The 21,196-nt window shown below is 59.3% G+C and overlaps 2 protein-coding genes across 2 annotated transcripts; both read right to left on the bottom strand.

Annotated features, from left to right (window-relative positions):
* Positions 1-1,926: 1,926 nt before the first annotated feature.
* On the bottom strand, positions 1,927-7,786 carry ABHD17A (abhydrolase domain containing 17A, depalmitoylase). The gene is made up of 5 exons (XM_030256928.4): positions 7,634-7,786; positions 5,745-6,233; positions 4,311-4,505; positions 3,611-3,790; positions 1,927-2,787 (listed from the first exon to the last, which is right to left on the bottom strand). Exons 2-5 carry the CDS (start codon positions 6,041-6,043, stop codon positions 2,562-2,564), a joined length of 900 nt encoding a protein of 299 aa, XP_030112788.2. The 5' UTR covers positions 6,044-6,233; positions 7,634-7,786; the 3' UTR covers positions 1,927-2,561.
* Positions 7,787-11,294: 3,508 nt separating this feature from the next.
* LOC100229929 (AN1-type zinc finger protein 5) lies at positions 11,295-20,575 on the bottom strand. Its single transcript, XM_002191427.6, has 7 exons — positions 20,443-20,575; positions 19,943-20,192; positions 18,751-18,924; positions 17,649-17,730; positions 16,739-16,857; positions 15,237-15,347; positions 11,295-13,604 (listed from the first exon to the last, which is right to left on the bottom strand). Exons 3-7 carry the CDS (start codon positions 18,899-18,901, stop codon positions 13,456-13,458), a joined length of 612 nt encoding a protein of 203 aa, XP_002191463.5. The 5' UTR covers positions 18,902-18,924; positions 19,943-20,192; positions 20,443-20,575; the 3' UTR covers positions 11,295-13,455.
* Positions 20,576-21,196: the final 621 nt, after the last annotated feature.

Here is a 21,196-nt window from a genome sequence, read left to right as displayed (position 1 = left end):
GTGCCCTTCCTTCAGCCCAAACCACAGCACCAGTGGAGGGGACAGAACTGTCATTCCAGAGGGGACAGAAGTGTGATCCCAAAGGGACAGAAGTGTGATCTCAAAAGGGGACAGAAGTGTGATCCCAAAGGGACAGAAGTGTGATCCCAGAGGGACAGAAGTGTGATCCCAAAAGGGGACAGAAGTGTGATCCCAGAGGGGACAGAAGTGTGATCCCAAAGGGACAGAAGTGTGATCCCAAAAGGACAGAAGTGTGATCCCAAAAGGGACAGAAGTGCCATCCCAGAGGGGACAGAAGTGTGATCCCAAAGGGACAGAAGTGTGATCCCAAAGGGACAGAATTGTGATCCCAAAGGGACAGAAGTGTGACCCCAAAGGGACAGAAGTGTGATCCCAAAAGGGGACAGAAGTGTGATCCCAGAGGGGACAGAAGTGCCATCCCAGAGGGACAGAACTGTCATTCCAGAGGGGACAGAAGTGTGATCCCAAAGGGACAGAAGTGTGATCCCAAAGGGGACAGAAGTGTGATCCCGAAAGGGACGGAATGGGATGGACCCAGCAATGTCCATCTCCTTGGACTCTCATATTCCCGACCTGGCTCTAGACTTTGGGATCAGGCTGAACTTTACTGACCTTTGTTTTAAACAGAGACACAGCAAAAACAACCTCAACATCCCCCCAGACCCAACAAACTCTGAGCTATCCTGCTGGCAAGGCAGAGCTGGTCTGCAGCATCCGCAGCTCAACAGGAAACAGGAATAAGAGGATAAAAATACTCTGGGTGCACACAGAACGTCTCTGTGCCAGGATTAGGGAGCCCTGGGACAGTGGGGCCAGAGGGAGCCGGGCTGGGTGGCTTTGGCTCCCAAACCACCTGGTCACTGCTGGCAGAGGGATGGGGAAGGAAGGACTGGGGGGATGTGTAGGGAGAAGCCAGACATCCCAGCTCCTGGAGCCCAAAATCCCCCTGGAAATGAGTGAGGACCCCTCCAGAGCCATCCACTCCTCTTCTGGCACCAAGGAAGGGTCATCCCTCCTCCTCTCCTGGGGGAAAGGAGGGATGTGTGGGAAGCAGGGGGTCCCGTGCCCCCCACCTCAGCCCCCTGTCCCAAACAATGGGTGTATTGGAGTGCTCGGAGCAGGGGGGGTGGGTGCAGTGAGGCCCCCCTGCCTGGCCCCTGAGCCCCTAAGGAGATTAAATCCCTCCTCACATGAGCCTGGCGGGCCCCAGGGCCTCATGTGGGGACAGGACACCGAGAGGGGAAGGGCAGTGCAGTGTTTTGCTGTTTGGGCTGGGGCCAGGGATGTCCCAGGGGCAGGAAAACACACAGACAAACAGCTCTTCCTGGGGTGTGAGAGCAGGCACTGTCCCAAAAATCATCAACCTGAGCCTCTGCCTTCCCCTGGGGCAAACTTCCCATGTGCTGATGGGAGGATTCTGTGGGACACCCCTGCACCTGCCCCCACGGCCAGTGCACCCCCAGAATCACACAACTCTGGTCAGAACTGGGCATGGAGCAGGTCCAAAATAAGGTTTGCTCTCCCGAGGACCACCGTGCATCCACCCTTGCTGTGCTGGCCTGGTACACAGCAGGCCATGGGGATGTCCCCATTCCCCTGTGGCACACCCAGCTCCCCACAGCTCCTGGAAGGCTGAGACCATCCTCCACCTCTGCACCTGTGATCCTGTGGGACCCCCAAATGACACAGGACAGGGGAATGGGTTCCTGTTGTCCCCAAGGCACACAGGCCATGGGCCAAGGGCATCTTCCCCGCTCTCGTGGGCACCGTGGGGCTGCCCAGTCCCCAGAGGAGGGTGACAAGCACTGGGGATCTGGCCCAGGGCTATCTAGGGAAGAGGGGGCCAGACATCCTGGGGCTGGGTCAGGAGCCCCCAGGGGAACCCATGGAAAAGGCACACAGGTGAAACGTTAAACCTCTGCTCTTTATTTGCTGCCTGCTTCCCTCCCCCCGTTCCCGGGGAGGTTTTCCAGGGCTGACCTGAGCACCAGGAGCGCTCTGGGAAGGCTGAGCAGCGCCAGGCTGGAGGAGGTGTGGGGCAGGGGGCACCTCCTCCATGCATCCCCATAGTCCCCGTGGGGACACGGCTCTGCCCCAGCAGCGCTGGTCCCGGGAAAGCTCCGTGGAGAGCAGGAACTGCCACCTCCCGTGTCCCACGCCCAGGGACAGCGGGGACAGGCCCCAGCCCCTCCCCAACTCGCCTTATTGCTATGGTCAGAGCAGCAGAGCGGCCGGGAGGGACTCGGGGTTTGGGACAGGAGACGAGGACGTGTCTGAAGCCAAGGATCCACCATGGGAGGGTGGGCTCATGTCTCTGGGAAGGGGCAAGGAGGGAGCTGCCGTCTCTGGCCAGCCGGGCTGGCACCAGCAGGGAGGAGAGCTGTGCTCATGTCCCAGAGCAAACACCGTCCGTTCCAGGGCCTCCCGCCCTCTCCTGAGCCCGGAGCTGAACAAACTCGTTACAGCTCCAGCAGCAGGGACTGGGGAGAGCTACTGGGAGAACTGGAGGAACAAGCAGAACCCCCCTGCCTGCCCCCTGGCTAGTTGCGTTGGCTGGCCAGCTCCTGGGAGATGAATTTCCGAAGGCGCTCGAGGTACTGGCTGTAGAGTTCAATGTCATTGTGCCCGGCCCCGTCCACCCACAGCGGCTCCACGGCCTTGGGGCAGCGCTCGAACAGCGCCAGGCCGTGGGAGAAGTCGATGACTTCATCCTCTGTACCGTGGATGATGAGGACAGGAGAGGTGATTTTGGAGATCTTCTCGATGCTGCCAAGAGGGTGGATGGGGAAGAGAGAAGGGGTAAGCGCAGGGAATGAGACATTTCCACTCCTCCTGCCCCCAAAACATCCCCTGGGAGAGGGACCAGGAAATGCTCTTTGATCATGGCAGAGCACAGGGAGAGGGGGAGACACAGAGCTTCTGCCAAGGAAAAGATCTGCCCCGGTGTGACAGACAAGGAGCAGACAGCAGTGACAACACCCCCGTGGGAGCTCGGCTGGGCTGATGGGAACTGCTGCAGGACAGCCCTTCCCCGCCAGGCTCTGAGGAAACGAAGCAGGGCTGGTCCCAGCCCAGTGCCAAAGGCCACGTGAGGCCACCAGGATGCAGAGCGTGGGCTGGTGGCTCCCAGCCACAGCTTCCGGCCCGGGGACTGTCCCCTGGGCCCCACGGGCCTGGCTGCAAGGGAGAGGCAAAGGAAGAGCTGCTCCTCACTGTACCACTCCTGCCATCTGAAGAGCAGGAAAATCCCCAAGGAATAACTCTTGGGGGACAGAGGGCTCCCAGGGACACCCAGGGCTGACAAGGAGCCAGCAGCACAGCCCCTAAGCTGGTGGGCAGTCACTGGGACAATGTGGCCAGGAGGTGATGCCACAGGGGACTGGGTACACACACGGCACAGCCCTCAGGAGGGGCACAGTGACCCCAAGGGGAGCTACAACTCCCAGAGGGCATCAAATACAGCGCAAGATGCCAAAGGGGATGTTTAAACTTACCACAAAAAATGGCCCACATGTCCCCTGGCTGTGACCAGAGCTGGTCTGGGCACTGCCCCTCCAAACCCCCCATGCCCTGTGCCCGGGGCACTCACTTGGGGAAGGCATCGAACCAGTAGGTCTTCTTGGTGTCGGGGAAGGCGACGCGCATGCCGGAGGTGAGCGGGGAGTGCAGCACGATGGCCGCGCACTCGTAGCGGGAGGCCAGGTCCACCGTGGGCACCGTGCCAATGCTCTGTCCATACAAAATGATGTTCTCGGGGCTGATCCCGTACCTGGCAGAGGACAGGGCAGCTCAGGGGACAGGCACATCGCCAGAGATACAGCTATGGGGTTACTCTGCTCCAGTCACTGCCAGCAGGGTGTGGGGTCTGTGCCCCTGATCGTCCCCAGCTCCTCATGGCTGGGCCCAGAACAGTTCCTTGTCCTCACAAAGCACCAGGGAGCAGCCAGGGCTAAGCTGCCAGCTGAGTTCTGGGGGTTGTCAAGGCTTTCCCTCACCAGGTCAGGGTTATAGGGTGTTCAAACCCTAAACTGCAGCCATGTGGGGCAGCTCCAGCTCTGGGTCACACATTGAACCAGGCCTGAGGAAGAGGAGGCAGAGCCTGGCACAGCGAGACAGGCAGCACAGCCTACACCAAGGTCATGCCCCACAGCATCCCTGCCCCTTGCATCCCCCAGCTGCTCCCTCTAGAGTTTTCCAACCACCTCAAGCAGCCCAGGGTTCTCCTTTTGGGAGATTTCCCGTTTCCCAGCCTGCTGGAGGCAGCAGGGCCCTGCTCCTGCCCCGCTCACCGTGTGCGCAGCGCCTGCCACGCGGCGTCGATGTCGGAGTAGAGGTTGCGCTCCGAGGGCCTGCCCGTGCTCACGCCGTAGCCCGAGTAGTCGTAGGAGAAGATGTTGCAGTTGATGCGGGTGCCCAGCCCGATGTAGAAGCTGCTCATCTGGCCCAGGTCCACGGCGTTGCCGTGGGAGAAGAGCACCGTGTACCTGGGACACGGGTACGGAACGTTGAGGGTTATGGAGCTCCAGCACGGATATCCCCAGAGGGCAACAACAAAACCCCGGCACACAAAGGGCCAACACCCCTCCAGCCACCTGGTGACACCCCCAGGGACACCCAGACCAGGGGCTCGCTCCCAGCAGGAACAGGATGATGATTCTGTTCAAGTTTTTGAGTCTATTTTTGGTTAAAAGCTCAGGATTTGGGGCCGTTTGCCCAATGGGGATTTCAAGTAAGAATTCTGACAGCGGGTTTTTTCTCTCCTGAGCCTGGCAAGACACCAGATACTGGGAGAGAAGTGAATTGTGGGAGTGACAAGGCACAAGAAATTACCACCATAAGGGGAAAAACAATGTTAATCATAAAAATTAGCACTAATAGCAGATTGATGGGAGCTTGGCTCCCTTCTGCCAGAGGGAGGGAGCAGGACCCACTCCCTGCTGAGCCCCTGCAGCTGGTCTGAGGGGTCTGTGACCAGGCTGAGCCTCCAATCCTGGCCTGGATGCCCAGGGAGCCCCAGCTGGAAGTCGGTGACAGGAGGAGCTGCAAGAAGTCAAGACACCACGGTTTGGTAGGCCTGGTTTCCCCAGCCCAGGTTCTCCCCTCCAGCCTGGGATGCTGGTCTTTGAGGACCTGTTGTTCCTGGGAGGACACAGCAAAGGGGTCAGCTGGGGTGACCTGGCCTCCCTCTGCACCTGAACCCCCAAACTGTGCCACTGCTCAGGGAGCAGCTGCCAAGTCCCCTCCTGTCTCCTCTGCCCAGGCCTGGCAGCAGGAGGGGGTCTCCATCTCACACCCCACCAGAGTGACCAAACCCCTCCTGGCTTTCACCACCATCACTCTTTTCCTTGAGGAACCAAAAGTCCTTGTGAATTTGACTAAACCAGGCTCTCCTGGCTGGCACGGGCAGCTGCCCATCCCCATGGTCACCGCAGGGCTGGGGATGGGGAGGAGCAGCTGGTGCAGCCACCCTGAGCACCAAGCTGTGTGCAAACAACTGGAGCACTGCAGGGGACAGCCTGAGGAATCCCTGCAGGTCTGGCTTTGCCTCTGCTGCTGTTTAGCCACGGTCCCAGTGCGGCCACAAGCCAGAGCCCAGCTTGCTCGTCCCACCTCACCTCCAAAGCAGGGCCAGCTCCTCCAGCTGAGGAGGCAGAGGGGACAGAGGGGACAGGAGCCCCCAGGGCAGCCCCAGGGCACAGCAGAGCCCACACCCAGTGACTCACCTGGCGCCGGGCACGCAGCGGACGTACATGCAGCCCACGCGGTTCCCCCGGCTGCTCTTGGTGATGAACACCTCGATGTTGTCCAGCTCCCGCTGGGAGTACTGGAAATCCGCCCTGTCCTTCAAGTGCAGCTTCCAGCGGCCCGCGGCGCCCCGCAGGGAGCCCGTGCTGCCCTCGGGCTCGGGCACCATGGCGTAGGTGGGCTCCGGGGGCAGGAAGGCGAGCTTGGCCGCGATGCGGCTGGGGCAGGGCGGGCAGCAGAACAGGCAGCAGAGTTGGCTGATCGACAGCCCGTTCATGACGGCGTGAGGCGGGAGGAGAGGCGGGAGGGGAGGCGGCCCTGCCCGGAGCGAGGGAGGATCCGAATCGGCCTCTCCGGCAATGACTCCCCGTCCTCAGCCGGCCCTGGGCACGGCGGGCAGCGGCCGTGCAGCGCGGGCCGGGGCGGGCGGCGGGGTGTCCATCTGTCCGTCCGGCGGCGGCGGGGCCCTGCGGGCAGGCGGCGGCTCTCAGGGCTCTGTCACCCACGGCCGGGGACAAACACAGTCCCCACACCGAGCACACGCAGCCCCCACGAAATCACACCTCCTGCCCACGCGGAGGGGGCGAGGACAAGCGCAGATCCCACGCACAGCACCCCCGCGGTGATGGGACAAAGGACGCGGCTCCCCCGGGGCCACCCAGGAGTGCCGAGCTCCGCAGGAAAAAAAGGAAAGGGGAGAGGAAGGGGAAAAGAGGGGAGAGAAAAAAAAAAACCGCAACTATTTTCTGCAAGTTTGGGCACAGGCTTGAGCTGAGGAATGTCAAACCAGCCCACACCCCGAGGAATTCGCTCCATCTGCTTCCCAAGGCCTGGGAAAGGGGAGGAAGGGGTGGAAGAGGGACACGGCACTGAAATGAGCCAAAATACTGAGAGCGAAGGAATGTCCTGTGCCCCGGGAGGAGCCGTGTCCATTGTCCCATCACCCTCGGGCCGGTGACCACCCACAGCAGGGCCAGGGACAGGCCACACCTGGGGAGGTGGCACCAGGGGCCACTAACACCGCGTGTCACACGCACACGCTGGGACAAAGCCAGGCACCGGCTGGGGACACCGCGTCGTGGGTGGCCAGCCCCGCCACGCCTGCTGTGGGGCGTGACCCACCGCGCACACACCGACCCCACACCCACCGAGGGGGGATCCATGCTGTACCCACTGACCTCTGTGGGACCCCCACCACGGACTGGTGGGTGCTGCCCCCTCCTCTGACAGGCGCGGGACCCCCACCCTGACCGCACAGGGGCTGTGGGACCCCCACCCCACACACACATTTCCCTCCATTGCCTGCTGCGGACCCCCCCCCCACAACTCACCCCCACCCCAGAGCGGTGAGTTCTCCCCCTCCCTGTCCATCGCGGCCCTCCCACCTTGCAGACAAGCATGGAGACCCCCAGCCCCCCTCACTGATCGCTGAGGGACCCCCAAACACACTCTGAGCTGTGGGACCCTCCCCGATCACTGTGTGATCCCCACCCCCGACCTTTTCGAGACCCCCCGGCTCCTGAGGGGTCCCCATGAGCCCGGGCTGGCCCGCGTGGCTCTGCCCCTGCCCCGGGACACGCCGCCCACCGGGAGCCTCTGGGGGGTTTCACACACCCTGCCCGGCCTGGGGAGGGTGGGGGTGGTCCCACACCCCCACCGACCCGCGTGGGCCCCCAAACCTTTACTAACCGCCGTGTCCCCCCTCAGTGACCAGCACGGCCTCCCCCGCGTGCCGCGGCCTCCCGTACCTCCGGCCCCGCGGCGGGACCCCCCAGCTGCACACCGTGAGCGCCCGGCCGGCGGAGCCCGCTCCCCGCAGGCTGCCCCCGAGCCCGTGCCGTGCCCCCGAGCCCCGGTGCCCCGGTACCTGCGCATCCCCGGCCCCGCTGCCGCTGCCGAGGCCCCGCGGCCGCTGCGGCCTCCCAGGCGGGGGTGGCGCTGCGCCCCGGCCGGAAGTGACGCCATCGCCCCGCGCCCGTTGCCATGGGAACAGCGCGGTGCGGCCTAGCCTCGCTGCTGAGTCCTAAAATCCCAAAATCCCAAATGGCGCTGGGAGATCATCCAGCCCGGCCTCGCTCCTGCATCCCAAAATCCCAAATGGCGCTGGGAGATCATCCTGCGCCCCAAAATCCCAAATGGCGCTGGGAGATCATCCAGCCCGGCCTCGCTCCTGCGTCCCAAAATCCCAAATGGCGCTGGGAGATCATCCAGCCCGGCCTCGCTCCTGCGTCCCAAAATCCCAAATGGTGCTGAGAGGCACCTCTGGAGATCATCCAGCCCGATGTCAGTCCTGCGTCCCAAAATCCCAAAGGGCGCTGGGAGATCATCCAGCCCGGCCTCGCTCCTGTGTCCCAAAATCCCAAATGGCGCTGGGAGATTATCCAGCCCGGCCTCGCTCCTGCATCCCAAAATCCCAAATGGCGCTGGGAGATCATCCAGCCCGGCCTCGCTCCTGCGTCCCAAAATCCCAAATGGCGCTGGGAGATCATCCAGCCCGGCCTCGCTCCTGCGTCCCAAAATCCCAAATGGCGCTGGGAGATCATCCAGCCCGGCTTCGCCTCGCTCCCTGCGTCCCAAAATCCCAAATGGCACCGGGAGGCACCTCTGGAGATCATCCAGCCCGGCCTCACTCCTGCGTCCCAAAATCCCAAATGGCGCTGGGAGATCATCCAGCCCAGCCTTGCTCCTGCGTCCCAAAATCCCAAATGGCGCTGGGAGGCACCTCTGGAGATCATCCAGCCCGGCCTCACCTCCCTCCTGCATCCCAAAATCCCAAATGGTGCTGGGAGGCACCTCTGGAGATCATCCAGCCCAGCCTCGCTCCTGCGTCCCAAAATCCCAAATGGCGCTGGGAGATCATCCAGCCCGGCCTCGCTCTTGCATCCCAAAATCCCAAATGGCACTGGGAGATCATCCAGCCCGGCCTTGCCTCGCTCCTGCGTCCCAAAATCCCAAATGGCGCTGGGAGATCATCCAGCCCGGCCTCGCTCCTGTGTCCCAAAATCCCAAATGGTGCTGGGAGGCACCTCTGAAGATCATCCAGCCCGGCCTCGCTCCTGTGTCCCAAAATCCCAAAATCCCAAATGGCGCTGGGTGATCATCCAGCCCGGCCTTGCCTCGCTCCTGCGTCCCAAAATCCCAAATGGCGCTGGGAGATCATCCAGCCCGGCCTCGCTCCCCACGTCCCAAAATCCCAAATGGCAATGGGAGGCACCTCTGGAGATCATCCAGCCCGGCCTCGCTGCTGCTTCCCAAAATCCCAAATGGCGCTGGGAGATCATCCAGCCCGGCCTCGCTCCTGCGTCCCAAAATCCCAAAATATGGCGCTGGGAGATCATCCAGCCCCGGCCTCGCTCCTGCGTCCCAAAATCCCAAATGGCGCTGGGAGACACCTCCTGAGATCATCCAGCCCAGCCTCGCTCCTGTGTCCCAAAATCCCAAATGGCGCTGGGAGACACCTCCTGAGATCATCCAGCCCGGCCTCGCTCCTGCGTCCCAAAATCCCAAATGGCGCTGGGAGGCACCTCTGGAGATCATCCAGCCCGGCCCCGCTCCTGCGTCCCAAAATCCTAAATGGCGCTGGGAGATCATCCAGCCCGGCCTCGCTCCCCATGTCCCAAAATCCCAAATGGCACTGGGAGATCATCCAGCCCGGCCTCGCTGCTGAGTCCTAAAATCCCAAATGGTGCTGGGAGATCATCCAGCCTGGCCTCACCTCCCTCCTGCGTCCCAAAATCCCAAATGGGATTCCCAATGGGATCCCAAGCGGGTGGGTTTGGAGTGTCTCCAGAGGAGACTCCACCGCCTCCCAGGGCAGCTGCTCAGTGCTCTGCCACCCGCAGTGTGAAGCCCTTCCTCACCTTGAGGTGGGATTTCTGGTGGTTTAGTTTAGTTTTCGGCCATTGCACCATGAAAGGAGCCTGGTGCTCACGTTGGAGATGTTTATGTGGATTGGTGAGATCGCCTCTTGTTGGAAAATACACCAAGTTTATAATTTTTATTTCCTAACTTTAGTCACGCTTGTTCGCCTTGGCCCCGGGGGAAGGGAATGGAAATTTCCCTCCAAATTGTTCCACCAGGAACAATGAGGAGTTCGGGGCTGAGAGATAAAGGCCATCAAGGGCCATTGGCGAAACATCTGCCACCATCTGCTCCACACCTGATAAGGAAATGCAAATTAGGAGTGAAGACCTAATTAACATCAGAGGCCAGGAAATCCATATCCAAGAGGAAACCAAGCATGAAGAACTGCACGAATCAGGACCAATGAACATGAAACCGATGGATTTTCTAGGGGTTTGGGACTGTAGAAAATTTGACAACAATCTAGGAATTGCCAAAGTCAGCGGCACGGAATGAACGGCTCGGCACGGCTCTGGAGCTGGGCTTGGTTTGTATCGATGTCAGTCTGGCTGTTCTCTGTACTTATAATCTCGAGTGTAACTTCTGAGCTTTTATGACTTTATAATGTCTTATTTTATAGTCTTTTTTGACAAACATCCAACATTCTCAGTCTACTCTGGATTAACCAAGCCCAGCTCCCAGTGTCTCTGCTCCAGACCCCAAATCACCTTTGGGGCCTCCACTGGACCCTCTCCAGTAGCTCCTTGTCCTTCTTGTCCAGAACAGCAGCCCAGATGTGCCTCACTAGGGCTGAGCAGAGGGGCAGGATCCCTCCCTGCCCTGCTGGCCACACTCCTCCCGATGCCCTCAGGGTCCCAGTGTCCCCCCTGGCCCCAGGACACTCTGCTGGCTCAGGGACAGTTTGTCACCCCCCAGGAGCCCCAGGTCCTTCTCTGCAGAGCTGCTCCCCAGTGGGTCACCCCCAGCCTGTGCTGGCCCCTGGGGTTTTTCCTCCAGGGGTGCAGGACCCTACACCTGCCCTTGTTGAACCCCATTGGGTTCCAGGCCCCTCTGAATGGCAGCACGGCCTTCAGGAGAGTCAGTCACTCCCCTGAAACCTGACCAGGTCCACTCTATCCCCAGCAGAACCGAGCAGGGCTGGAGCAGGTACCGATCCCAGATCCCAGGCCCCTCGGAGCTCTGCACTCAGCCAGACCCTCCCCAGTCCATTTTCCCTCATCTCCCATCTCCACCTGCAAAGATGTCACAGGAGGCAGCGTCCAAAGCCTTGCTGGAGTCAGTCCTGGTGCCAAACACTGCCCGAATGGGGAGGGGGGCGGCTTTGGGGGTCTGTCCCAAACTCCCTTTCCTGCCCCACGGAGGTGACAGCAAAGAGGGAACCTGGGAGAACCTCAGAGCCCCTCAGACCCAGCCAGGGCTCCCTGCTGAGCCAGAAGGCAAAATCCCAGACTTGTCAGGGTTGAAGTGACCTCTGGAGATCCAGCCCAGCCCCTGGTGGAGTTGAGATCAGGGGGTGCAGGTCTGGGGTGCTCTGATCCCCAGCCAGCACCAGGTACTGTGAATGATCATCCACAGGTAAACTGAGGCACAGAGCCCCACAGCCACCCCAAAAGAGCCAAGCCCAGCCCCACAGGCATCCTGCCTGAAACAGAGCACCCACAGCATCCAAGCAAACTAGACTGTGTTGTATTTACACTCATGGACAGGGAGGGAGAACAGGGAAAAGGGCAGTGCTGGAGAAGCAGGTGGCTGTGGGCTTTCCCAAGGGATCCATGGGAGCTGCTGCACTTCCTCGGGGCTGGTGGCCCAAATTCCTGCATCCCCTGAGGGGAGGGATCAGGCAAACCCAGCCTGGCCACCACCAGCTCCGTGCTGGCCCAGGTGTGTCCATGGCTAACACGTGCAGCCACTTGCATGCTCCAGACATGTCAGTGTTATCCAGAAGGAAAAACCTGAGGAAAAGGCTGCTGAGAGGCAGCCTCGCTCCTCTCTGTGGCAGTTTGGGAGGTTCAGATGCTGCCAGCAGCAGCACAGGATGGCAGCTGGCACAGAGCACACACTGCAAAAACCAAACACTCCAGCACCTGGGCAGAACTGCCACAAGCAGGGCAGGAAAACAGCCTTTGGAAGGAAGGAGCTGCTGAGGTTTCCCCAGCTGGGCCCTGCAGCCGTGCTGACACCAAGGGAAATGCTTCCAAAGCGTGGGATGGCCAGCAGAGTGGGACAGAGGCTGCTGCTTGTCCCCCGGGACACATCTGGGTTTCTCTGCTTGAGAAAGGCAGAGCTCCGTGGGCACAGCCCTGCTCCTGCTGTTCCCAGGAATCCCCTGGGCATGGAGGAGGCTGTGCCTGTGCCCCAGGAGCCCCTGCCTGCCTTGTGCTGCATCCCTGAGCCCCAGCTCCTCCCAACAGAGCCCTCCAGGTGCTCTTTCTGGAGTGGTACTGAGTGGCATTTGGGTTTTCCCACACCTCCCTTCCTGTGTGTGAGTGAGAGCAGCCCCAGAGCCTTCCACGTGCCTCTTGAGGCCTCTGAGCATGTTCACTGTACCCCAAAGTTCTCCTTCTGCCTTTCCTTGCACCCCAGAGCCCTCCCTGGGCCTTCCAGCACCTCAGGGAATTCTGAGTCTCAGTGAGCCCAGAGCCCTCCAGGCACCTCTCCCTGCTCCCTGGGTCTCTCCATGGGTGTTTCTGAGCCCCCACCTGGACTTCTGGGCACCCCAGGACCCTCCTGGTGACTTTCCCTGTGCCCCAGTTCCCTCAGTGTGGCTTGCAGAGCATCTCCTGGGCACCTGGCCCTGCCTCTCATCCCACAGGGAGGGAGGAGGCAGAGGAGGGCAGCTGGGTGGGCTCCCCGAGCTCTCCCCACTACCAGCATGGCCCACATGGCAGGAGGGGACCCCACTGTCACCTGGGTGCAGGGACAGGTCCAGAAGCAGAGGCGTGGGGACCTGAGCTTTGTGCACAACCCTGATGAGAGCAACTCGTGTAAGGCAGAAGGCAGGGAGAGAGGAGAGAAGGGAGAGGAGAAAGGGGAGAGGAAAGAGGGGAGAGAGGAGAGCAGGCACAGGCAGTGCTGAGGGACACACACCTTGCTGGGAAAGCAGCTGGGGTTATCCAGGGGTGTGGAAGCAGGAGGCTGGAGCAGGGGTGTCCCTGGCTGCCTCCCTGTGGAGAGAGGCACAAGGCAGCAAGCAGAACCTCCTGGAAGGTCCTGCCCACCTCACTTCAAGCCACAAAATAACCTCCCTGTGCCAGCATCACTGCTCAACCCCCGTGGTGCTTCTCCAGAGGGTGGGGAGAGGGGTCTGGGGTGCTGAACTACAGAATCAACTTTTGTGCATCCGAGAGCAAACACCTCCCGGGGAGCAGACGGCAGCCTGGCTGCCAGGATCCCCCAGCTCCCGGGACTGCAGGCAGAGGGAACGAGTCCAGCAGCTGCTCGGGGACTGCGGCCACAAGTCCTGGGTGGTTTGCAGGACTTGAGTCACCGGGAAGGGAAAGGCTGCCTGGCAGAGCCCGGCCGCTCACACCACACAAACTGCCCAGCAAGAGGCAAGTGCCAAGGTCTTAGTGCCACAGCAGCGGGGCAGGACGGTCCCTTTTCCTCTGGGAAGCTGGTTGAGAACACATCAGCTGAGCTGTGGCTGTCGGACAGGCAGGAAGGGAGAGGAGGAACACCAGAGGTGCGAGGAGTCCCCGTGTCCAGGTGCACTGCTGGAGCCACCCTCGCACCCCGCAGGGGCTGGGAGGAGGAGGAGGAGGAAGGCCGGGAGGAAGGGGAGGAGCACCAGGCGGGCTGGCTGCAGTTCGAGCTGCTCCGACCCCTTCACAACTTCTGGATCTTCTCGGCGATAACGATGGGGTTTTCCTTGCGGATCTTCTCGGCAGCTTCTGCCTTGTAGTCGTAGGGGCAGGCGTGCATGTCGGAGTACCGGTGAATGGCACAGAACAGGTTCCCGCAGCGGCAGTCGAAGCCTGAGGGGAGGAAGAGCACGGACAAAGCCACATCAGACCCCATCCAGTGGAGCAGGAAGGCGGCAGGGCCTGGCTCCGGGCAAGGGAGGGGGCCTGCTGTTCCCCACAGGCCAAAGGGACTCTTCATTTGGGGAAGACCATGGGTGGCTCTTTGCTTTCCTCTGGCTCAGGAGCTCTGTGTGCTTTGGGCAGCCCCAGCTGCCATGTGGGAAATGCTCCCAGAGCAGCTGCTGTCCGTGCTCCCCGGGGACAAGGGACATGCCAGGCACTGCAGAGTGCCAGATTGCTAATCCACACCAGGCTCCCCAGGCAGCCCGAGCTGGAGCTCAGCCCTGTGAGCCACTCCAGCTCCCCAGGGTCACACAGCAGCAGCTGGACTGACCAGCAGCAAGCAGCAGAGCTGTCACCACCTTAGGATCATGTTTGAGCTGTTTAGGCTTCAAAACTCCCACTTTAGTTACTCCACTCTGAGACAATGCTCAGAGTGCTACCATTAACACAGCACACTGGGAAAGCAAGGCAGGGAGCAAACAGGGGATGTGCTGCAGGACAGCAGGGAATCATGCTCTGTCCCTTCCCTTTTTTCTAACTACAGGCTGTAAAGTCCACAAACACCTTGCTCCAAGGTCCCAGTTTACTCCTGGTTGAGAAAACTCATTTTATCCTAATTGCCCTGAATTCACAGGAGTTGAATCCTAAAGAAGAGAACTTCTCATAGTTTAAAGCTTGTAAGGAAACCCTCATTCAGGAAAACAATCCTCTCTGCACCCTGAAGCTGGGCACAGAGTACCCAACCCAAATCCACGTTTATAAACCCACCCCCTATTCTAGGACAGTGCCCATGGATTTCCAGGCAAGCTCAGGTTCAAACTTTCCAGTCTAGACTTTGCCAAAGCCTCTTATAGCCATGAAAACAGCCAGTCCCTGGCTGCTGGATGCCCCAAGCAGGCTACAGAAGCAAGTGCTCTGCCAGAACAGCATGACCTGCACAGCTCCAGACTTAACTTTTTTTCCAGAGAAGTACTAAATGCCAGAGATAATGTTTTCATTAGCAAACCACAGCCAAATTAATTGCTTCACTTTCCAGAAGCTGTTTTCCCACTGATAGCAGTGCCCTGACACCATCCCAGCACTTCTCTCTCCAGCTTTACAGGCTGCATGCTGAGAGCCATCCTGCTCTCAGGAAGCTAACAGTGGAAATCAGGCAGCATTAACAAAGGGGATGAGTCTTGGAGAGGGATTTTCCATTTGGGTCTACCTCAGTTCATGTCACTGTTACAAAAGCTCTACCACAGACCTGACCGGGAGCGGATTCTGATCCACAGTGAGCTCTGCCTTCCTCTGCCAAGAAACAGGAACAACCAAGAGGTGCTGCCACATCCAATCCTGCTCCCAAGGGCTGCCAGGACCCTGGCAGTGAGTGGGATGTTCCCCAGGCTGCTGCCTCAACCAGAGCTGTTGCAGGTCAGAGTTCTCCCTCCTCTCCTGCAGCACCACAGCTCCAGGATGGATTTGGGGAAACCTCCAGCCTCTGACCCTCCAAACCCAGCAGCACCACAGCACTGTGCTCACAGGGCTCTCCCCTGGGACTGCTTAGGGCATGGGGAAGTTTTCCCAGAGCCAGGCACTTACCAGTCAGCCCAATCTTCTTCCGGCAGGTGAAGCAGCGATTCTTCTTCGGTTTCGGTTTTTCCGAAGCCGTCTTGCCCTCAGCCGTGTTCTGGGATATCTCAAGCAGGGTACCTGAAACAGAGGCAAGAGTTTTGCTGCCATTCTTGATAAACCAAGTGTTCATTTTATCACAGGAGCTGCCTGAGGCTCTGATGACTCTCTGTGTGCACACTGCTCTGGGTGACATACCCCAGACTGTGAGATTTGCCTTGTTCCACCGAGATCTCCACCTCACAGCTTTCTCTCTGTTTCAAATGCCTTAAATCCAAAGCTGAAGTGGTCATGGACAGTGACTGGATAGTCACTATAGCTCAGCTGCTGTACAGCAATACAGCTGCCAGCTGAGCCCACAGTTAATCTTCACAGGGAGAAAAAGTTAACCCCTTGTAAGTACTACTAATTATTTTTGCTGACTCTTATGTAAGTGTTCCCCAAATGTAGGTCTTAGAATGCTTTACACAGATATCCATCACTGCCTCTAATCTACCAAAGGGAAAACTGAGCTCTCAAAGCCAGATTGTTAAAGGTCACTGATGCTTAGCAGGATTTCCTCCAGTACCTAAGCAGGTTAGAGAAGTCAACAGGAGGGAGGAGCTCCAACTGCTCCTTGGGGCACCTGCAGTGCAGGCTGCTCTGAGGAGACAAAACAGAGACAGCTTTGTGAAGCTGACCCTAAACAACCTCCTAAAAATTACACAGGCAGATGAAAGGGGAAGGCTCTCCCAAGCCTCTTTTAACAGTCTCTCACCTGCCTGTTGTAAATTGTCTCCTGGGCTTGCAGGCAAGAGATTACCTAACCCAAAATGCCCAGCCATGTGTGGTGACAAAAGCCCTGGCTCATTAACAACCAACAGCTCCTGGATTTTTTTAGCTTTCAATGCAAGGAAGTTGTCAGCTGAGCAAAGGAGGGTGTCTGCATGCAGATCACCTGCTTATGGCATCAGCTGGAGGATGTGCCACACCGGGCATTGACTCTGCTGCCCCTCAATCACATCAGGGCACTGGCTGTGTAACACCCCCGAGGGACAGGTTCCCCCTTCACACAGGGTGACAACAACAGGCCTCCACTACCCCCAGGCACTGTCACAACTCTCTCCAAGGCTGGGATGGATCCATCTCCCTTCCTCCCCCTCGGGAGCTGGCAGGGAGTGCCGCCAGCAGCCGCCGCGTCAGGCTGTGGGACGCTCCGGGCTCGCTGCCATTCGCTGGGAGAGGCGTCATGGAAGATTATCCTCCTGCCAGCCACTCCAGGGCTGGCAGCCACTCAGCCCTCAGCCCACAGAGCAATCTCTATCAGCCTGCCCTCGAGCACAGCATTTGCTCTCCTCCCTGTCACCAAAACAAGTTTCCTCCTCAGCTCTCAGGTGTGCCTTTACTGCCAGGAGGGGACACACCCAGGGTCAGCAGCTGTCCTGAGCTCAGTGTCACTCAGACCTGTGCAAAGGACAAACGAAGCACCCTACCTGATGAGGAAGAAGCTGATGAGGCTTCATCTGTCTTGCTGAATTCCTCTGTTTCATTGCTGGTTTCCTCTCTGGATATGCTCATGGCCGTCATCTGATGGGTCACAGGAGTCTGAGCGCTGGGAGCATTTGCAGCAGACAAACAAAAAGAGAAAACACAACTATTTTCATTTGATGGACAGTTATGTGGGAGAGACCTTCAGCCCGTAAAGTTTATTTCCTTATATTCAAAAGTAGGTCAGGAGCACAGCAGGTCAATTCCCCTTGAGATCGGGGATCAAAGTTCTTTATAGACATAAATGGAATGAATCTGTGATGATCTCAGTTTCCTTTTGCACCCAATTATATCTCAAAGCAAGGCAAGAGCCTATCCAAACAAGTCCAGGGGCAGGGAAACACAGTTATGAGTCAGGGCTGTAATGTGATGGTAGAGCTCAGTGCAGCTCTGTCCTCCTTCCCAGCAAACAGGCCCAAGGTCTCTAATCCTGCTGTTACAGCTTTCAGACTGGGTCATCAGCAGGTGCTTTCACTTAGAATCACACAACATTCTGAGCTGATGATCCTCGTGATCCTTCCAAGTCCAACTCTTGGCCCTGCACAGGAAAACCCCAAAAATCCCACTGCTTGGGACTGAGCAGAAATTGAACAGTTGAACAGGGACAGACAAGGTGCACTGGCTGCAGGAGAGCCAAGATGCCATTTAATTTACTACCAACCCCCTGATACCTCACTCTGCACATCAGCAGCAGCAGACTGAGGGACATGTCAATCTTCCAAATAAACCAGAGACACAATGGGAAGTTGATGCAGCCTGTTTGCAGACATATAAAGGATGACAGCCTGTCCCTTGTGTCCCAGAGCTGGATTTTAGCAGGGTTTAGATCCCCTCCCCTCCAGACTCTGCCCCTACCTGGCTTTTGCGTCCTCAGGTGTGGAGTCTCCCTCCGCGATGGCCTCGGAAGCCATGGGGCTGCTGCTGGGACCGCTGGGTGCTACGAGACAAGAGCAGGCTTGGTCAAGTCTCTGGAAATATCAGCAGGTTCCTCAGGTGCTTCACAGTCAAGGAGAAAGCAGAACGAGCACTTCCAGCAGGCTTTACACTCCTGTTCCCTACTGGAGCTGGGAGGGCACACTCCTGCTGGGATCACTCCCACATCCTTGCTCCTACACTCTGCTCTCCAGATTTGTGCATCAGACTTGTGGGACACCAGGGCTGTCTGGATCTTGAACCCAATGGCACTGTGTAAACTTCTCCAAGGTGTAAGAACCAGATCCTGATCTGCTGAAAGGAACAGGCTTCAACAGACACATATGGGTTTGTGTCAGCTGAGGATCTAAGATGGGGTCTTAGGAAAAGCCTTTGTCAGGAAAAGTCATGTTCCTGAGCATATTTTGTGTGGGTTACTCACTGCAAGCCATGATGAATTCCATGACCCTCAGGAATAAAGTGTGGAAGAACTCTCAGAGGCATTTCTTACTCTGTACATGTGGCATCTGCACAACCCCCAGCAAAAGAAATCCCCTCTCACGTTGCAGAGAGCATCCTTCCCCTGCTCCCACCCCAAGTGCAGGAAACAAACCTTGTAAGTCATGGCTTTTAGATATCACACTGTTAAGATAAGAATATTATAAAAATAGGCCAAATAAAATTTCATTGTGGGGCTTTGTCATGGTTCCCAGCAGTCAGCATCTAATCAGGGAGCAGGAAATAGCTGAAAGCTGGGATCACCATTAGCACATGTGAAATTCTACAGTTTACTGGAAGGTGCTGGCTGGGATGGGGCTTCACAAACTGGTGTGACTGGGAAGAAAGCAAGTGCCCCTCCTAACAGGGAACAGAAATGCTTGAGGGCTTGGATCCTTGATTTAGAGCCTTGGGTATCCATGGAAAGGGAAAGATGACTTTTCTAGGAGGGGGTAAATCTGCTGGTGGCCAGGTACCAGCGCCATGCTGAACACAGTTTGTATCCAGACACCCATTCAAGACAGATTTCCAGGAAAAAATCCTCTACCTGGAGGGCTTATCCGGTCACTGCTCTGCTGCCTCTGCAAGAACTCCTTGTAGCACACGGAGCACATGCCGTTGGTCCGGGGGCTGCCATAGAACCCGCAGCCCGTGGTACACAGCAGAGGCACCTGCGTCTGGTTCGTCTCCTGAGCCATCCTCGCCCCTCCGAGGCACCGAGCTGCAGGCAGGAATCAGAAATAAAGCCGGGACAGCTGTGAGGGCCAAGCACTCGGGCATTGTGTGCTGCAGCTGATCAGGAAGGAGCACAAAGGATCCCAAGAGAGCTCGGTTCCTGCACGTGCACAACCTCGAGCACTGGGGGTTCCTAAAATCCGTGTCCTGGGGCCCTAAGCCACCCAGAGCTGCTCAGAGCCAGACTGGAAAGCCAACAGGAACTGGCTCCCGGCTCTCCCTGCTGCACCACGAGGCTCCCTAAACTCCCGGTGACACACGAGTGTGTCAGACCCCAACAATCCGCTCTCCAGCACTACTGATGCCCCCTGTGAACACCCACACCTCACACGCCCAGTGCAGGCCCAGTCAGTCACATTTTGGTTTTCATCTCGAGCCTGGTTTAGTTTTTTAATTCTCAGGAAGATGACGCAAGCGATGCAGAAGGAACCCACTGCCGCTCTGCTCTGACATACGTGGGTAAAGGGAACGTTCACATGGTTAGGCTGGAAATAAGGATAAGGTATTCTTTCCAGCAGTAAGATGCGATTCCAGAACACCTTCCCGGGGAAAACAGCTGACATGCTGAAACCTAATTTTAAATTTAATCTTAATAATTTCTCTCTGGATCACATGCAGTTACCTCCAACCCCAGGAACTGGCCCCTTCAAGCCACACATGGTGTAGCATTTACAGGGCCAAACCCACCACAGTGCTCCAAATGAGAACCATGAGGCCCAAACAAAAACCACACACAATTCCAATGAGTGTGGACAACGTGGCTGCAGTCAGTCCAAATCTGACACAGAACAAGGGGAGAGGATGTGCCTAGGACCATGGTGGGCGCGGGTGGCTCCAGCTCGGGCACAAAGCCACGGCGCTGGTACCAGGAGCTCCCAGCAGTGCTGCCTTTGTGGGGTGCACGAAGTACCCACGACCTCCCAGCCAGCCCTGCCGCTTCCCTTCCTGCTCCTACAAAACTTGCTTCACCGAGGGAATAAAGGAGACGAACACGAAATCATTACCCTGCCAGGAGCGCTCCCGTGGGACGGAACCGGATCACCTCTGGTTTATCCTCAGCTGGGGAATGCGGTTTCGGCTCCGCACCCGGGGGTGCCCCGCGGAGCTCAGACCAGCGCTCCCATCGCCACCCCGGGACCCTCCGGGCCCGAACCGGCCTCTCCTCGGGCTCTCGCAGCGGAGGATCCCTCGGCGGTCGCGGCTGGCCCCGCTGCCACACGGACAAACCTTGGGCAGCTGCTGTCGATGGAGTCCCTGCAGAGAGAAGCGGCCGCGGGCTCAGCCCTCCCCGAGCGCCGCACGGGCCGAGCCCGAGGTGGCCGAGACCCCCGCCCCGGCCGGGGAGAGACCCACCGCCCCGCCCGCGGCCGCCGCCGCCGCCCCCCGGCCGGGCCCCGCGCCCCGCGCCCCGCTGCCGGCCCGCGGCGCTACGCGAGGCCGAGGCTCCGCGGCCTGCACGGAGCGGCGGCCCCGGGCCGGGCCCCGCCGGCCGGGCCCCACTCACCGGCGGCGGAGCAGGGCGGGCGGCCCCGGGCCGGGCCGGGCCGGCCCCGGGAGGCTCAGGCGGGCGGCGGGCACGGAGCGCTGCCGGGAAACATGGCGGGCGCGGGCCCCGAGCGCCTCCCCCGGGGAGGGCCCGGGACGGGGGGGACGGGACGGGGGGGACGGGACGGGGGGGACGCGGGGCTGGGACGGGGCCGGGGCGGCGGTGGGAGCCGGGGAGGGGCTGTGACATTCCCTGAGGACACGGGCAGGGGGCTGTGACATTCCTTAGGGACACGGGCAGGAGGCTGTGACACCCCCGGGGAGGGGGCTGTGACATTCCCTGGGGACACGGGCAGGGGGCTGTGACACCCCCGGGTAGGGGGCAGGGGCTGTGACATTCCGTGGGGACACGGGCAGGGGCTGTGACACCCCCCGGGACACGGCGGGGTGTAGGGGAGGGGGCTGGGGTGTGGGTGTAGGTGTGCCTCAGCAATAGACGCGAGGGCTATGACCCCCTGGCTGCAGGGACTGGGGTGTACGGGTGCCCTGACTGTAGGGGAGGCAGCTCTGACCCCCTTGGCTGTAGGGCCGGGGTTACAGATGTGCCCCATCCACAGCTGAGGGGCTGAGACTCTCGTGTGGGTACATGGGGTGGGACACAGCCAGAGTCCCCTGCAGAGAGAGGGGTCTGCGAGCCTGGGTCACAGTCAGACCCAGGCTGTAGGAAGGGGGTGACACCCTTGTCCTCCGAGCTATAGGGGCTGGGACACGGG

This window comes from Taeniopygia guttata, chromosome 28 (assembly GCF_048771995.1).
Source record: "Taeniopygia guttata chromosome 28, bTaeGut7.mat, whole genome shotgun sequence".
Lineage (NCBI taxonomy): Eukaryota > Metazoa > Chordata > Aves > Passeriformes > Estrildidae > Taeniopygia > Taeniopygia guttata.
Note: the sequence above shows the minus strand (reverse complement) of the source record. Positions and strands in the feature narration are given on the sequence as shown.

Coding starts and splice junctions, on each gene's coding strand:
- LOC100229929 (XM_002191427.6), bottom strand. CDS start 18,901: ATGGCTCAGGAGACGAACCAGACGCAGGTGCCTCTGCTGTGTACCACG. Junction 16,858..17,648: donor CCTGAGGACGCAAAAGCCAG/GTAGGGGCAGAG, acceptor AAATGCTCCCAG/CGCTCAGACTCCTGTGACCC. Junction 15,348..16,738: donor ATCAGCTTCTTCCTCATCAG/GTAGGGTGCTTC, acceptor CCTCTGTTTCAG/GTACCCTGCTTGAGATATCC.
- ABHD17A (XM_030256928.4), bottom strand. CDS start 6,043: ATGAACGGGCTGTCGATCAGCCAACTCTGCTGCCTGTTCTGCTGCCCG. Junction 3,791..4,310: donor TGGCAGGCGCTGCGCACACG/GTGAGCGGGGCA, acceptor GTCCTCTGCCAG/GTACGGGATCAGCCCCGAGA. Junction 2,788..3,610: donor TGGTTCGATGCCTTCCCCAA/GTGAGTGCCCCG, acceptor CCCTCTTGGCAG/CATCGAGAAGATCTCCAAAA.